The sequence below is a fragment of the Callospermophilus lateralis genome, chromosome 10 (genome assembly GCF_048772815.1).
Source record: "Callospermophilus lateralis isolate mCalLat2 chromosome 10, mCalLat2.hap1, whole genome shotgun sequence".
In the NCBI taxonomy this organism is placed as follows: Eukaryota; Metazoa; Chordata; class Mammalia; order Rodentia; family Sciuridae; genus Callospermophilus; species Callospermophilus lateralis.
Window position 1 is genome coordinate 115,159,573 of NC_135314.1, and position 19,057 is coordinate 115,178,629.

A 19,057-nucleotide genomic window follows, 5' to 3' on the forward strand; every position below is an offset into this window, starting at 1 on the left:
GTCAGAAAACACAGCAATCTTGCTCCCATTTCTTCTCTTTCCTGGTGCCCCCCACCATTCCTCCCTGATCAGATTGGCTCTTTCAATCCTGTGAAAAGGAAAAGAAAACGCCTGGGCCCCTTGCCCCGGGGCTTCCAGCCAGCCCTGCGCCGCTGCTGCCAAGGCCAACTCTTCCAGCCAGGGGTCTGGGCCGGGAGCAAATGCAATACAAAAGACTTGCGAAACACAGCTTTCTCCTTTTTTCCATTAGCAAAGCTTTCTCCCGGGCCCGGCCTGCCTCTCCAGATCAGAGGCCACCTTCGACTGGCTCCTATCTTTTCTTTCACCTCCTATGAGACCTGTGACAACTTGCTTCCTTCTTCATTTCCCATCGCCTAGTACCCCTAGGTGGTGCCCACTGCAGGGCGCCCACCCTCCAGGAAAAGGCACCCCGGGGCGGGCTCGTAGGCCTGGGCCGCGCACCCGATCGTCTGGGCGACCCTGGCGGCGCGCCTGGCCCCGCGCCCGACTCCCATCCCCCGCGCGCTTTCTCTGTTTTTATTCCAAAAATCCTCCTCTTCCGCCTCCCTTCCCCGCCTCCAGGTTTTTCCCTTTCCTCGAGGAAGCGAATCAGATCGCGCAGGGCGTCGCGGAGCCGAGCGGTCTGCGGAGCGGGCAGTGAGCGGGGACCTGGGCGTAGGAGCGGGGACGGAGCCTTCCCGCGGGGCTTTGCTGGGCTTTGCGGGGCGCGCGGCGCAGAGTCCCGGGCTGCAGCTCGGCGGTTGTTCAGACGCTGCATCCTCAGGTGGGTGAGAAGTTTGGCGCTTGCGGTGCAGACAAGGTAGCGACTTGCAGCCCTGGAGTGGTGGCGCCCGAGCGCCCCCGGGGTCCGTACCCCTGATCTCCGCACGGGGCAGCCGCCCTGGTGGAGACTCTCTGTTGGGGGGACTCACTCCGTCCGGGGGACACGCGCTCTCGAGAGGCGACGCACTGTACCTGGCCTCTCTGTCGCGTGCGACAGGTCCCGAGTGCTGGGTCCGCTGGTGGCCTGGCTGCAGTCCTCCTGCTCCCACCGGACTCGCCAGCGGCTCGCTAGTAGAAGGGTTTAAGGTAACTTCTGTAGGTGGCTAAGGGGAGGCGGGGATGGAGGGGAGGAAGGAGAGTTACAGGTTTTTCACACCGTCAATTCAGGCAAACTGGGGAGATGCTATTGATTTGAAAGTGTACTTGTTCTTAAAAAAAAAAAAAAAAAAACTGTTCACATTTCAATATTTTCAAATATTTTTTTCGTTTATTTTATGGCTTTGTTGAGCTACTCCTGGGACCTATAATTTAGTCTTGATTTCAAACTTTACATTGCATATTTAAAATCGAGCAATTAAAATAAGCATATTATATATTTAAAATGGAACCATGTAAAACAAATACATGAAAATATTGTGCATTAAGTCTTATTTCCCACCTACTTAAAAGAGGATAGACTCAGTATACTAAATTGCATGCTACTGTAGTAGCAATAGATAACATTCAGCTCTCTGCTGTTATAGTTCATTGTGAAACACAAGCATCCTTTCCATTCAATTTGAATGAGGCAAGAATGCTTATAATCGTGCTCTTAAGACCTTGTTGGGCATTGCACAGGCTAGTAACATTAGTCACAACACAGCAACATTCTGATTAGAGAAGAACACCCCGGTTTTCTATCTTGAATGTTCATAGGCAGCAACTTCATAGGACAAGAAAGAAGATTTAACATATTTTTCAACTGCATTATACTAAATTTATATGAGGCTTCACATGTAAATTAGAATATTCAATAAAGCAAAATCAACTTGAATTTGGCATGAAATAAAAAATTGAGAAATCTGTCCTATAAAATATATAAAATTCTAGGAATTTAAATAAAAATAAGCTACATGTTTATATAAGAATCCAATAAAATATATAATATTTAAGTAGGTAAAATGTCATTTCCATAAAATAATTTACAATGTAAATAGAATCCTAATTGGCATCTTAATTTTTATTAACAAGGCTGTTTAGCTTATGAAAGACTACTTGAAAATATGAAGATCTCAGTTATATATATGGATAACTTGACCATATGATTAAAAGGTATTATAGAGTCATAGTTTTTAAAAGACAGCGAGCTGACCCATTACCAAATATTTCTGTGAAATTGAAGAGACAGTTTTAAGAGTAAAAGGAAAACTGACATTTGAAGCATACATTTTAAACAAAAGGAGAAAAAGAAATGACATTCAGTTGATTGTGTTTGCACAACTAGGTATTTATCTGGGAAAACTAATAATACAACTGGAACTTTTCCTCATTTAATACACAAATATAGTCTATTTTAATCCAAATATATAAAGCCTAAAAAGAAAAAGAAAATCTGAATGTACACATGGCATGTGGGGAAAACATTATTCTAAGCATAATACAAAACCTAGAAATATTTAGGGATAGGATTTTTATTAGCACATGCATATGAAAACTAGATACACACAGGAGGACATTGGGCATTGGAGTCTTATAGTATTGAGGATCAAACACAGGCCCTCCCCATGTGCTAGGCAAGGACTCTGTGGCTGAGGTGCATTCCCAGCCCTTTTAAAATGTGTTTTCTTCTTCTTTTTGAGAAAGGGTCTTCCTAAGATGCCCTGGTAGTCCTCTAACTTGAGATCCTCCTGCCTCAGCCTCCCAACTTTCTTCAGTCTAGATGTGTGTTACCATGCCTGCTCAGGCCAGCAGTATATTTACAACAAAATATATTTTGCTAATATTACCTAGAACTCTTATGAATGATCTTGAAAATCAACAACCCAATTGAAGATTAAGAGTCCATTCAAAATAAGATTTTAAAAAAATACAGGTAAGCAAAAAATGAAGGCTCTCAGTCATACTAATTCAAATAAATTAAGATATCAACTTTTGCCTGATAATACTTACAGTTGTTGATAATGACTTGAGAGGAATATACTTTTACAAACTTATAAGGATAATGTGAATTGGTAAAAAAAAAAAAAAAAAACTTTAAAGATGATAACTATTAAAACTTTCAACTGTTCCTTCACTTATTGGAATTTATTCAGTAAAACATTCTCCCAAAAGTTCAAATAAAAGTTTATGTCAAGCCATAAGCCAGGCATGGTGGTGCGCATTTGGAATCCCAGCAGCTCCAGAGGTTGAGGCAGAAGGATCACAGTTTCAAAGCCAGCCTCAGGAATTTAGTGAGATTCCAAGCAACTTAGTGAGAACCTGTCTCTAAATAAAATATTTTAAAAAGGGCAGAGTTTAGTTCAGTGTTTAAGCATCTTGGGTTAAATCCCCAGTTCAAAACGAACAAAAATCTATGTCAAAAATATGTGTCAAAGATGTTCAGTAGGATTAATTCTAATATCCTAAATGTGAAAACAATTCTAAAACCATTGATTAGGATTTGGTTGTATAATTATGGTTCATCCAGTGGTGAAATCATAGATAATCTAAAAAAACCAAAATATTTGGTAGGTCTATATGATTTCACATGGAAATATGTCCAAATATATTATCAGAAGCACAACCAAAATAAGGCAGAGCATAGTATATGTACTCTGTGTATGTAAGCATATACAAACTGTGCTGTACATACACACGCATGCACACATTTGCGCACACACAGAGCAGCATGTTTTGTAAATAATAATTTGCAATACAGAAAAAGTTAGGCTGATATGGATATTCATGTTCTATCATATATAATGAAAAGTTATGTTATTAGAATAGGAAGATCATAAGATGCTCTTGTGATTAGTAGTTTATACAGAATATATCCCTCCTGAATATATTAATTATCATTCACAAAGCTTTCCATAATCTCTTCATTTGCTTTCTCTTTGAAGATAATTCTTTTAGGTACTGTTGAAAATCCTTTCCTTTTTCTCCTTCCCTAACAAGGATGCTTACATTTATTGTAGGCACAGATGTGAAATATTCTTTCTGAAGGATTTCACAATCCATTAACTGTTAAAACGAAAAACTATAGGACTGTTCTTCTAACACCTCTTATGCCTTTCATGAGCATTGTACTGAAATTTATATTCCTAGTTCCCATCCTTTACGATAAGAGAGAGATATGCTATTCTTTGAGATGGAAAGCATCTAAAATGGACTACAAAAAAAATTTAAACAATTCCATGCAAAAAGTACGGTTGTTAAACATGACAAATTTTGAAAAAAAAATTTAAGCATAAAATATTAATATCATTCTTCTGAAAAACAGAAACAAAACTAATAATTAAATAAACTAATGACAGGCAGTACACAGAAATGGAGTAGTAAATGACTTTCAAACTTAATAAAAGCTGTTCAGCCTCCATTATCATATATAAAGAAATGAAACTTTTTTTTTAACCTAGCTGAGTAGAAATGGCAAAGGTTCTGATAAAACACTACGTTGGGTGTATAGTTTTTTTGGTTTGTGTGTGAACTAATTCAAATCTTTGGAATATAATCTGCTTTTATCCAAAATGCACAAAACTTCAATCTTCTCATTATGCTTCCAGGAATTTAATGCACAAATTTTACAAATATATATATATATATATTACATATATATATGTAAGTTTGTTTCAGTATTGTTTGCAATAGCATAAATTTGGAAACAATTTAAAATTTCATTATTAAGCATCCAGTCAAATACCTTATGGTACATTTATTAAAAATAATAATGTCAGGTGAGCTGAAATAGTCAATAAGACATTTTAATAAATGAAAAAGACAAGTATATGGAAAAGTATATGGAATACTGCCGTGTGTATTTAAAGTCATATACATTTGTTTGTATATGCTTAGAAAATCTCTAGGAAGACACAGAGTCTAATATACAGATGTTTAATAGAGATTGGGTAGGAGGAAGTCTTTGTGTCATAGCAATTTATGCATAGCTTGACTCTTTGAATAATTTTTGCATATAACATCTATTTAAAAATGTCCTTTTTATATAAAAATAGATTTGTACCAAGATGATCTAATTTTAAGCCACATGATATCCTCCTGTTTGAGTAGCCAAAAAATGACACATTAAGTGTTATCTGGCAATTTTCCATATAGTGTTGATGGTGTGGTAATGTTTTCTTAAATATATTATAGAAACATCATGAAAATATTGTTCTTCTGATAGTTTTTTAATATTACATAAAACAAATTTCTTTCTTGGAAACTAAAATGGAAAAACCTAATAATCTCTTTAAACAATTGGAACTAATTTAATATATTTAATAAAAGTTATAAGTTTTCTTCCATGCAATCTCATGTTTCATTTTAAAATAAAGCTACCATAACAAACCTCCAAGATCGTCAACATTGGCTACAAAGAAGGAGATATTCTACCATATGCTTTTTCTTTGGAAGGATTCATGGTGTGAATAAAATGAGAACTATATTTAAGTTGTAAAACAATACTATAAAACTAATTAGATGTTATCAACATTTTTCATCTGTTCATAGTGAAAATTAATCATTTACAAATTTCTTATAGGATTGATTTTATGCAAAGATGCAAGTAAATTAATATATATAACATGTACAGTTGTAACAAGATTATTTTTATGTGACATTTTTAATGGATATTTTTATCCCAGTAGACTTGTGTTTATCTTGTCAGTTTAACTTTTATAAATGCTTTTTGAGTTTGATAGCTCATCTAATTCCAGCCTGTATTTTAGCAGCTTTTTAAGGTGTCAGGGTGTGGAACACGCATGACTCAGTCGTTTCAGTCGTTAGACCTTAATCCACTCATATGGAGCCCACTCAACTATTGATTTCTCTGGTAACCAAGAAGCCCAGAAAACTAGTCAGCACAATGCAAAACAGGAACCAAGCATTGGGCTTAAAATCTGTAAAGGGAATTTTACATAAAAGGGTATACATATGTTTCATCTTTGGTGAACTTGGAGAAGTAGTTAGTGATGCATTCACTGTAAAGGAATATATTGTCAGTTTTCTCCTTTTTTAAAAAAAAATCTTGACATGAAGTATATTTTTTATTTTATATTTTTTGCAGAAAAATTAAAAAGGAAATATTGTTTACATCTTAACATATTTCCTCCAAGTTTTCCATAATTAAAAAAAAAAAAAACAGGGACTAGGGTTGTAGCACTTTCCTGGCACATGTGAAGCACTGAGTTTAATAAAAATTAATAAATAAATAAAATAAAGTCATTGTGTCCATCTATAACTAAACATAAAAATAAAAAAACCGATAAGCCACAGGTGTAACAAGATGCATGATTGTCTTTTTCAAAACAAAACAAAAAACATAACTATCATAATTACCCAATTTATATTGTTAACATTTTATGATGTTTATGAAATCATTTTAACTAAAATTTTCAAGGAATTATTCAAGGAATATGATTTTTGTTGTAATGTTTCACTACAATGGGTTTACTTAACCATTGTGCTAGATAATTATGTAGTTTACAGTTACCAGTTTCCATTCCATAGTCTTTCTATGGAAATCAGAAAGTATCACTTAAAATAAAAAACATTACAGCATATTTTAGATTTTGGTATGGAGGAAATGTAGTAGGGTTTACAAAAGAGATATGGCAAAAAATTATATTAGTATTGTACTGGTAACATTTTTGCATATTGATCTTGTGTCTTGCCACATTCTGAACCAGTTCATCAGTTGTAACAGTCTTTAATGGATTCCTCAGAAACCTGAAAATACAAGAAACATCACAGTTCTTTATTCCTAATCTGGATGCCTCATTGCTGCTGTTCTAAGCTAATTGTTATGGCCCCAAAACCTCCCTGGTCATTGTAGTAGAAGTGCATCAGTGAATCCTGTCATCCTTTCTCTTAGGGGAAGCAGTCAGTCTGCCTCAGTTACTGTGATGTTGATGGTGGAGTGCCTATAGGTGCCTCTGATCAGATTCGGGAAGTTACATTCTCCTTCTACATTGTTGAGTGTTTGATTTTTTTTTTTAATCAAAAAAGGGCATTGGATTCTGTCAAATACTTTTTCTGCAATATATTGAGATTTTTGTTTGCCCATTTTATTACTATGGTACATTTATTTATTTTTTTTGCATGATAAACGTTTTTATTAGATAAATCCCAATCAGTCATGGTGTATTACCCTTTTTATATTGCTGCGTTCAATTTCCTAGTATTTGTTTCATAATTTTTTTGTGTGCATTATAATTATACATGATACCGGGATTTTTTATGCTGTATTTGTACATGCCCATAACATAATTTGATTAATATAATTTCCAGTACCTTCCTTTGCCCTCCCATCCTCCCTCCCCATCCACTTGCTCTGATGATCTCCCTTCTATTATTATTATTATTTTAATTAGTGCATTATAATTATATATGTATATATATGTGTGTGTGTGTATATATATATATATATATATATATATATATATATATATATATATATATAATTATATGTATATGCACATGCACACACACAAATGCGATTCTCTTTGGTGTATTCATACATAGACATATCATGGTTTGGTTGACTCATTTCCCAGTACTTCCCAGTGATCCTCTCTCCTCCTTCCCTCTGTCCCCTTTCTCTACTCTATTGGTCTCCTTTCTATTTTTTGTTTGGGTCTTGCCATGTTGCTAAGGGCCTCACTAAGTTGCTGAGGCTGGTTTTGAACTTCCAATCTTCCTGTGTTAGCTTCTCAAACTGCTGGGATTACAGGCAAGCACCACCATGCCTAGCCTCCTTTCTATTTTAGTGAGATCTCTTTTTAAAAAATTTGTTTTCTGCTATCCCACTGCCACCAACTTCCACACATGAGAGAAAACATTTGACTTTCGAGGTCTGCCTTATTTCATGTAGCGTGATGTTACCCAGTTCTACCCACTTATCAGCAAATGACACAATTTTCTTCTTCTTTATGCTGAGTAAAACTCTGTTATGTATGTGTACCTCTTTTTCTTTATACATTTATCTGTTGGTAGGCACTTGGGCTGATTCCATGACTTGACTATTATGGATTGAACTGCTGTAAATATGGTGTGCCTATGTCACTGTACTGTACTATGCTGATTTTAGTGTTTTTGTGTCTGAATTCTTTAGGGATATTAGCAGAGCTTCCTTTTCTTGGGATGCCTTCTTGGGATTGTGATATCAGGTTCATACTGACTTGATAAAATGTTCTATTTTCTGGAAGTTTTATTTTATGGAGGAGTTTGTGAAGGATTACTATTTATTCTTTATTAAACATTTTGTAGAAGTCATCAGAAGAGTCTTCTCTGTCAGGATTCCTTTGTGGGGAGATTTTTGAGCACTCTATCATTCTCTTGTTATAATTCTATTGAGGTTGTGTTTCTTCCTGGATCAATTTTGATGGTGTTTTTCTAGGAATTTTTCTAATCCACTAGTTTAGCTAATATTTTTGCAAAGGTATGTATGATTTTTTTCCTTTTGTGCATTATTGCTGGGGTCAAACCCAGGGCCTCACACATGCTAAGGATATATTCTGCCACTGAGCTATATCCCCAGCCCAGTTCTTTTTCTTCCATAATATTTTCTCTATTTTCTTCAGAGTGGTTAATTTTTTCTTGATTTATCATTAAGCTCAGTAAGTTTTTCCACGTAAATCTGCATTTGTCAATTGGACTCATCCAGTGATTTTTAAATTTTGTTATTGCAATTTTTAGTTAAAATTTTTCCCTTTGCTCCTTTTTACATTTTATTTCTTTGCTGAGACATTTAATCCTCTGAATTTTTAAAGCACTGCTTTAAATTTTTGTCATATAATTGCAAAATCTATGTCATCTAGGCATTAACATCTTTTGATTTTCTTTTCATGGGCTGACATTTTTCTGATTCATTGAAACTTAATTTTGTATTCTGTCCTAGAAATTTTAAAATATTATTTTATGAGTCTCTGAGTCTTGTTTAATTCTGTAGAGAAAATTAATTTTATAAATATTTTTGCAGGCTGTTGACCCAGTTGGGTGGAGGCCACAAGTTCTATTTGCTAATTCAAGGATGAGTTTCATTTTTGTAATCTTTAACATGATATTCAGATCTCTCTGGTGTATATACAACCCAGAAAATGACCAGTCTGATACAATGTTTTCTGGGCAGTGTTTTCATTTACTTCAGTTCCCAAAATTTTCGTGAGTTAGATCCTGAGGATCAGACCCGTACATGCACTGTTTATGGATGAGCTTAGGAGATCATAAACAACTTTTGGGGGACATTTTCCCATATTTCTGCTGCTCTGTGATCTCCTTGCTATTTACCAATTTTCTGGGCCTCTCTTTTTGGCTTCTCTAGCCAGAAACATGAGCTTTCTCTTACTTTATTCTCCTGTGGGCCTTCCACTAATTCACTTGCATTAAAGGATAAGTCATAGCAATGGAGGTTCAACCCAGCCTCTTGGTACCACAGCATTTGTATGAAGGAAGAGTCCCTTCTCTTATTATTGCCCACACCTGCCATCCTGCTGTGATACAATTAATACTTTCTCCACAGTGGGATTATCAAAATCTGGGGCATGAAGGAATGGGGCAAAGGAACTATTAGGGAATTCTCAAACTATTGTGAGCTTCAGAAATCCTCTTTTCCTTGCTCAAGCTAAGCAAGAGGGCCTCTCTTAGCACCTGGTGCCTGTGACTGCATTTCAGACTGCCTTGAAATAGTTTCAGGCCATGAAGACCAGGAAAAAAAAATATACAAAACTGATTCTGTTTTGATTATACTTCTCTAGGCTAATTGCTTCATGCTCCTGCCTCTATTATAGATATGTATGCATGAATTATTGTAGTAACTCTTCAGTGATCAAGTACAATATCGCAGTTCAGTTCTGACGCCAACCTCCCAGAAATAGCACAGATTCTGAAAGTTTAAGAGCACAATTCCAACAAGACTGCCCTCACTCCAGACACCAGCCACAAGTTTGGAAGTTTCCAGGCCACCAATACTTAAGAAAGTGGTTACAGATTTGAGGATTCCCATCCACCCTCACAGAATTCAGAACAGTGATTTGCTTAAGATTAAAGCTCTAGTACAAAGGATCCAAGTCAGAAGCAGTCAAGGGGAGAGACACATGGGTGACAACTGAGACCGTCCTGAACATCCATTAACTTCCTTAACTTCCATTCCCTCTCTCTGGGGCGACAGGAGATATCACCTTCCTGGCACATTGGTGTTTACTAACTGGGAAGCTCACTCAAGCCTCCATGTTCAGTTTTCATTGGGGTTTCTCAGTCTCTTTTTTAAGCAAGGCATATACATTTTTTTTTTTTTTTTTTAGAACTGTTAGCACACTAACTGATATGTACCCAGCTTGGATAGTGGTTGTGAAATACAATGAGGGGTATAAAATGTGAATAATTAGAAAACATCTACATTTTTATTTGTTAAGAGTTGATTAGGGTTTTCAGATGAATCAGGTGAAATATTTATGATCTCATTTACATTTTATACTATGAAGTATACAATAATACAGACTTGGTCCATTTTCCATAGTGTTTCAGGATGATTGAAAAGAGCCTCAATGTTTATATGTTGAAAATATGATGAACATGATAGTCTTTAAGTTTTAGAAGAGGTATCTAATGTAGTTTTCATTATCTGCTCTTTTTAAAATCTCCTATTAGGTAAAACCAATCATCTGAATAATATTACTAATGTTGGTATTCTAAAGGAAAATCAAATCCTGTAGACATTTAAGCCATACTCTAATTTGTTTTTTTGTTTACCTACAAATAGGAAAAAGCCCTTTAGCAATGTTTTACATTTTCTTTTTCCCAGTTCTTTTGACTTTGAAATTCATTATAAGGGGTGTTTATGATAGTGCATCTTCTAGAACCTTACTCACTGGAGGGAGAAGCTGCTGTCTGCTCAAGACCCCGCAGAAAGTATTACACGTGGATAATCAGTAATACAGGTTGGAAGGCTCAATGGCTATTCACTGTTTTTGCATATAGACATTTATTTTGTTCTCTCCATCAGTGGGGATATTTTATTAGTGAAATAATAGTAACCATGCAAATGAGGTCTTGCCATGTGCCCACTCTTTAAGTCCCATCTACATGGAATTATTTTAGTCTTCATAGCAGTTCTGTGAGGTTGATCCAGTTGCCACATGCTCATGATACACAGAATAACCCAAGAACAGACTGGTCATCATGGTCACTTGGCTCTTAGGAAGAAACCTGGGACTTGAATCCACACTAAGGACCACTGTCCATATTGCCTGACAAGTGCTGGCGTACACCCTGTAACAGCCATGCAATCGTCTGCTCACCTCCAGGTACACTGAAGAGGGGAATAAAATCTCTGAAGGATGTCAGTCAGCCCAAAGGATGGCAGGAGAAAGGAGAAAGATGGGAGATGGTGGCACCTGGTATACTACTGTGCAGGGACTAGCTATTTTTCTAAAACAGCTAAAGATCTGTCCATAGATGGCCTCTTGCTCTTTCTTTTCTTCTCAGGGATGGGGGCATTGGAGACAGGTAAGACCCCAGGTTTTAGAATGCATGTGCAGGTTCCAAGCCTTATGCCTAGAGATTTTCACTAGCCCAAAACTTTTCCTGCCCAGAGGCCGAGACAGATGATAGATCCCTACTGATACTAACAGGAAAGAGCTGAACACTGGATTTTATGATCGAAGTTTCAGATATCCCTGGTGTGGACTCTGTAGCTTTGTGCTCCATGACACAGAAGTGAAATTCAAGAGTGAGCATATAACAGCTGCAATGTTGCAGAAAAGCGATATTCACGCAAACCCTCCCTTGCTGGAGGATGTTGTATGAGATATCAAGGTTTCGGTGCAATTCAGCAAAGCCCATTTTCACCAACCTGGTCCTCTCCATCTCATGACTCCTTCCCTTTGCATCATGTTCCAGTCAGTATAGCTTCCCCTGTATTAACCATGCATACCCCAAATGCCAAGGCCTTTGCAACTAAGAGTTGTCTGGACCTTGTAACACTGACCTGTTAGGGAGGCATGGCTCAGTTTTCTAGACCAGTTTCCATCCAGTATGCCAAAAGTCGTCTCTTCAACCTGTGAGGTTAGACCACCATTAATCCCTTTAGCCCCTCTTCCTCATGCAACCATTTTTCTGATTTATTTTTCACTGATTTCCTAGTATTTCCATAGAAGTTAAGGGAGTATAAAGGTCATTGCATTCTAGCTTTGCCCAGCTAGAAGTTGTCCTGCTTCACAAAACATTTTGACTAAAATTGTTGTAAAATTGTATAAGAAATGGATGAAAAGTAAGGGTGGTGAAAAGAAAAACACAACTAGTGGTCCAAAATACGAAATAGGCTTTTTAGATTTAAGATTTTCTCCCTTATTACCTTTTAGACAAGTTGTCTATGATATATTTTGATGTAAGTCCTCCACTTCCTATGTTTTTTTTTCTTTTTTTTTAATTGGTTATTCAAAACATTACAAAGCTCTTGACATATCATATTTCATACATTAGATTCAAGTGGGTTATGAACTCCCATTTTTACCCCAAATACAGATTGCAGAATCACATCGGTTACACATCCACAATTTTACATAATGCCCTATTAGTAACTGTTGTATTCTGCTACCTTTCCTATCCTCTCCAAAGTTCTTTAAAGGACCTATGTTTTTTTTTTTTTTTTAATTTTTTTTAGCTGTAATTGGACACAATGCCTTTATTTATTTATTTATTTTTTTTAATGTGGTGCTGAGGATTGAACCCAGGGCCTTGCACATGCTAGACAAGCACTCTACCGCTGAGCCACAACGCCAGCCCCCTTCTTATGTTTTTATGCTTGAGTTTTGTTGTGTTTCTTAGATCTGTGAGTTTATACACAACTAGAAGTCCAAAGGACAGGGGAGGTAAATAGCCCTTCAAGCACCTATAGTATGCCATTTCCTTGACTTCAATTCATTAATGTTAGTTGATTTTTAAAATGTTATAGATATCCAAGTTTTACAGATTGGCTTATTTACTTAATTGTGCTGCTGGGTATGAAACCCAGGACCTCAAGCATGCTGGACAAGCCCCTGTCACTGAGCTACACCCCCAGCCCTGATCAATCTACCTTTTCAAGTTGTTATTCAATCACTTAAATCAGATTTGGATTTTAAATTTCGGCCTGGTATGATCTGTTAGTTTTCTTTATATCAGTTGTAAGTGTGCCTGATTATAGGATCATCCAGGACTATCATAAAAGTCAAGATTTTGAGGTTTATACCCCAAAGGTACTACTTAAGGTTTGGGGTACAAGATTCTGTGAATTTTTTCAAGTTTTATTTCGAAAATGAAATATTTGAAAACTAATAATTTTCAAATCTATGTCCTTACCTAGACTCAGCAATTATTAAAATTTGTTCATTTTTACCATTCCATAGAGTTTGTCACTATTGATAGCTCCATAGGTGATAGATAGATAGATGAACAGATGGCTAAGTGGGTGGGTGGAGAGAAAGATGGATAATCTTGACCCTTTTCACCAAGGCACTTTAATCTGTTTGAATTAGTTTCATGGCTATCATAGAGTTTCAATAGTGATCATGATCCCTTGATACTTTGCAATCCCCAGATTCAACAACAAAAAAGAAGCAGCAGACTTAACTAGAAGAAGATTACATATAACTGTCCAATGATTCTTGTTCATTGTAAAATCATGTTTTGCATATGAAGATGCAGGTTTAAACATATGTGTGCCCTTTAAGGACAACGTGTCACTTCTGTTTCCATCAATCTGATAGGACTAGAACATGGCAGGGGTTGGAGCCTTTTGTAGACCACTACCAACCCCTTTAGCCCCTCTTCCTCATACAACCATTTTCCTGATGTTTTTCTTATTCATCAGCTAGTATTTCTTTAATAAGTTTTCCTCCATATATGTATAGGATAGTGTTTTGTTTAGTTTTCCTCTTGAATATTCTAAAATGGAATCATTATATATGTTCACCCATCACTTGCCTTTTTGATACTTACTCTACTTGCGTGGCTGTGGTTTGCTTTGGCTATGGTTCACTTGCTGGTGCACCAGAATGGTTGACCACTGATGGTCACGTTTTTTACTTCTTTTAATATGAAGAGGGGTGTCAAGAGCCTCTTGTGTATATCTGTGTACGTCTCCAGGAGTCACTTGTGAGTATGTCCTTGGGAGTGTTTAGAGTTGAAACTTCCAGAAAGCCATGGTCATTATCTTAAATAGTAGGAATAAATATTATTGAAGAATAGGACTACCTTGCTGAACTCTTTGCCTCACCTAGAATTGGGTCTTTTTTGTGCCCAAATGCCTTTTTTTTTTTTTTTTAACTTCTTGAGATACACAGAATATTGTACTTACTATAGTACTTACTATAGATCTGAAGGTGAGTGGACATGGTCCAGGACTGGATGAACTCTCCCCTCATCAGACAATCATTTGAGCCAAGAATCTACACACTGTCTCATGCCACTGTGGTTTTCATTGCATCCAGTGGTCCACCTGGATGGCCCGCTCATCTTCTTTGACCTATCACTTCACTCTGATGACTTTTTACTTCACTTGAACACAAATTGCCACAGCCCATACTCTGATAAACAGGGTGATGTGTGAAAAGGGAACGGTCTTAGGATTTAGAAGTACTTGCCTTTAAATGGGATGGCCATTTATCAATTAAAGTGATGTTGTTATAATTATATATATAAAGTGCAAGGCCATTTGCCTAGTCTTTGATAAGTATTCAGTAAATTATAGCCTCTGTTGAGATTGTTCTCCTTGTTACTTTTCATCACCCAAAACTCAGAAATCTGGAAGTCATAAAAAAAAAAAAAAAGAAAGAAAACAAATCCTGATTGAATCTGGAAAATTAAATTTCAGTCCACCACACCCTTTCTTTCAACTTCCAGTTTCCTTCATCAAGTGTTTCTCATAATATTCACATACATATTTTCCATTTAAAAGTCCAAGTGGTCTTGCTTTGGCCCCTTCTTCAGCATAACATACCTCAGCCTGAACTGTTGAGTCCTGCTTTCCAGTCCTTCTATTTACCCCACCACCTTCCCTGTAGTGAAAGTCATCACCACCCACTGTTTCCCTGGCCTGAAAACTGGCACTCTCTTGTGTCCTCTCTTTTCCTTGGTCTATCAGGGACTCCTGTGGGTTCTCTGTCCAACCCATGTCCTGCCTCTGACTGTCCCTCCCCAGGGCCAGCCTGCACCGGTCACCTCAGCCAGCAGCAGCTGTCACCTGCACTGCAGTGGCCCCCTCCCTGCTTCTGCCCCCACCTCTCAGGATCCAGCCTAAGTCAGATCTGCCCACCCCACGGGTTAAAATCCTCCAGTTGTCGCGATGACCAGTTCCAGCCCCCTCGCCATGGCCTTCAGGTGTGAGCCGATCTCTGTCTTCATCTCTCACCTGGGTTCTCTTCCTTCACCGTGGCCCTGTCACCCGACCTCTTTCTCTTTCTGTCCCTGGAGCACCCCAAGCTCATTGCCACCTCTGGGCCTCTGTGCGAGCTCCCTGTCTTCCTGGAACTCTCCCCACCATTTTATTGTGCTATTTCTTTCCCAGGGACCAGGAAGCTCAGAGGCCCCTCCTGAGAGAGGCTTTTCCTGACCTTCTGGAATATCTTATTAGCTTTCTTCATAACTGTGCTATCTAAGTTCAAAATATTCGTCAACCTGTTTCTTTTATTTGTACCCCACTGAAGTCTAAACGGCAGCAGAGTGAGCAGCAGAATGTTGGGGTTTTGTTTTTGTTTTTGTTTTTTTTTCTGTATTCTCAACCTCTGTAATAATGTCTGGTATATAATAGGAGTTCCGTAAGTATTTGTTGAATTCATGAACTACTGAAAAAAGGGTAACTGGAGGCTGAGAACTTACAGAAGTTTTCACATCTATCACTCAGTAATAACAGTAAGTACATATCGTGTGTGTATATATATACGTGTATATATATGTAAAAGCATTAACTGTTTTTGTTTTTCAGGATTGACTGGATTTCTTCAAAATGTCAGGTACTATTTCATGAATAAATTTGAACTCGATTTATTTTCAAATGTGAATTGTGATATTGCTTTCCTTAAAAAGGGAGTTGTTATCATTTTGAAGGTTTTTATTGTTTAGCATTTGGAGATGTGTGTGTGTGTGTGTGTGTGTGTGTGTGTGTGTGTGTGTTTGTGCGTTTGCATGTATTCTGTTTATTCCTGTGAGCATCCCTATCTGTCTATTAGAAATAGTTTAAATAGCATTTCATATTGGCCCATATATATCGAAAGATCTTTTGAGTATGTGGAGGAAATTAGAGAAGTAAAAATATGTCTACATAGAGCCATGGTGGTGAAGAGCAGACAGTGACATATGGCCTTGACAGAGAAGACCTGAAGGTAGGACTGCGGTTTCTAGGAACTTCAAGAGAGAACACCGCGATTATGAAATCTGTGTTTACTATGGGATAGAATTTAGCTGTTTGCTTAGGAAATTCAGAACATTTTCTTACAAGGACTGAAAAGCAAAGTCTCTCTATCCTCAATTGGAGGACGAGGCATATCCTCATGCAAAGGGACTTCAGTCCCTCCCCATTAGCAGTGACTGTAGATGATAGGCTGTTTTAGATAGAACATAGTAAGAAGGTGAGTCACCAGGTATTGACTGATCTGTACATAACAGACATGTGCTCCGCTACCAGTTTTCAAAACTACTGAGTATTTGTGGTGGTAGATACTAAATTTCTTTCAACACCATTTGTCAAAAAGAATAAGGAGAAATTAAGGTCACTGTGTATTTGCATATATTCTCCATATGATAGGAAAATGGCTCTTTGTTTTCATGAGGGAGTTTATTACACAGGCAGGAGTGAGCCTCAGATCAGCTGAGCCACAAGTGTGAAAATTATTGCTCTAGTCACAAGCACAATGAATTCTTTTAATTTATCTGGCCTAAAATCTATAATATGAATTAGTAGGTTAATGTGTAATAGATGACGAATTATAGCTTGTCATAACAAATATAAGCATATTCCTTGACGCATACCAAAAGAGAAAAATGATTGCATTTTATAATTATGTTATCATTACCCTTGTCAATCATGTCTTCTCTTCCTCAAGATCTAGTCCCTACAGCCCAGGAGCAGCCCACAGGTGAAATGGAAACTCAAATAAAATCACCAGACGCACAGCCTGATGCTCCTCCTGACTACAATTCTCATTTTGTGGCAGGTAGGATAAATATTTAGAAAACTATAGTTACTTGGTTAAAGTTGATTTTCACATTAACTGATGATAATAACATTGATTCATTAAGTAAATACTGAAAGCTGTTAGAATGCCAAGGTTTTTACAGTCCATCAGTGAGTACGTATTACTGTCCTCATAGGATGGACAGGCTACTGAGGAGGAAGTTGTACAAACGTTGATAGCATGTGTTATTTGTGATCTACTGTGGACATAAGAAGAGAATATGCTAGGGCCATCAGGATAGTATCTGACTCTGTCACGGGTTTGGGAAAGCCCTGACAGAGAAAATAATTTCTAAGTCTCAGTACACTTTGGTGGTGACTTAGAACAATGGGTACTTATGTACAAGCAATATAAATTATATAACTAATATAAATTTGAATTATTCACCTCTTTTTAGAAAGCACATTGGCGATGTATAAAAAAATTTAATATATAATTACTTTTCACTCAAGAAATGATTTTAGTTAGTATTGTTTAGAGACTTAGAAAATTCTAGATATGATAGTGCTATTTTTTTTTTGAATAGGTATTTAAATGTATATTTAGAGGTGGAAATGACTGGGTAAGGTTCTGAAAGGGTAAAGAAGTCCCAGTTTCTGTAGGATGATGGCAGAGACCTTTTCTTTGCTCTTATTCTATTAGCCATGGAGCTCAGGTGTCCTTGGGCCCCACAGTGCATTCTGAAAACAGCGGATTTTCCTTGCCCTTTTCCTAAATTATATTTCTGCAGATGAGATCCTTTATAGCACCTCAAAACCGGCCAACCTCTCCCAAATCCGCATACTGACGCTCCTAAGGTCCAGCCATACTTTATTTAACCATTTCTCTGTATTTCGCTTCAGTGAAAAACAATGTACATAACCTATTTTATATTCAGCAATCACTCTGTATGTATTACAGCAAAAGGTCCGCCATTCCTCAGAAGCAAACACTGGTTGTAAATCACAATTGCTCATCTGCAAAATTACCTATTTTTCTCAATGTCAAAAAAACTAGTTAAAGAATAGAAGACATCCCTTCAAGTGAAATGACTATATATGTTGAAAAAATACTAGGAGTGCAGAGCATGCAACCAGTGAATTTTCAGTTCTAAACATATAGTAAAAGCCCACTCTGATCACCACCCAGTGGCTGGGGGAAAATAGGGACTTATGACATAAACTGTATTCTGGTAATTCACAGTAAGGAACTTGAAACACTGTGCTTGAGATACTTGGTTTTAACAAATGCATTTAAATTTAATTCTGTAATTTTCACTTGCCTTATAGTATCAAGTATGTGCTTTTACTAAAAATTAGTTTGTCACTATTCTTATTTAGAAGAATAAAGAAATCATTGTTATATGTAGTTCTACTGGAAAAGGAAATGGCATGATTTTTTAAAATCAGAAAGAATGATAATATACAATATAACCAGGAAAACTCAAATCCCATATGGTACAGTTTCTCATACTAGTTTTGGTAGATAGTTCTTTTTAAAAGTTCTTTATTTTATGGAAGTGTGAGATTCTCTAGTTACACAAAATTAAATGTGATGTTTCGCTTTCTTCTATTATGTTTTCGTGCAGAACCAATCAGAACTGGTAAGGTCAGTTTCAAAGCTCAGAATGGAGAATAATATACTAGTTTCCCACACATAATTTTTTTTCCTCACTTCTCTTAAGTCTGGATAAAACATACTTTTAATAAAAACCATTTATTTACATAAAATTTGTAAATAAATTTTCTTAGAAATATAATCATTATACGGAATAAGTCCCCTAATGTAAATTATGATTTTCTTTATTGATTTATTGACTCAAAATTTTATTACATGCTCTGGTTTTATATTAAAAGTACATGGTATGTTAATAATCAACTCAGCAAACTGAATATTGATTAGTATTCCTA

The 19,057-nt window shown here is 36.7% G+C and overlaps 1 protein-coding gene across 1 annotated transcript in view; it reads left to right on the forward strand.

The window, feature by feature from the left end:
* Positions 1–276: 276 nt before the first annotated feature.
* Positions 277–19,057, forward strand: part of Plscr4 (phospholipid scramblase 4) — a 41,357-nt gene continuing 22,576 nt past the window's right edge. The window contains exons 1-3 of the mRNA XM_076867454.2: positions 277–784; positions 15,920–15,947; positions 17,037–17,147. Coding sequence (XP_076723569.1) covers positions 15,941–15,947; positions 17,037–17,147 — 118 coding nt within the window. The 5' untranslated portion in view covers positions 277–784; positions 15,920–15,940. The remainder of the gene's footprint in view (positions 785–15,919; positions 15,948–17,036; positions 17,148–19,057) is intronic.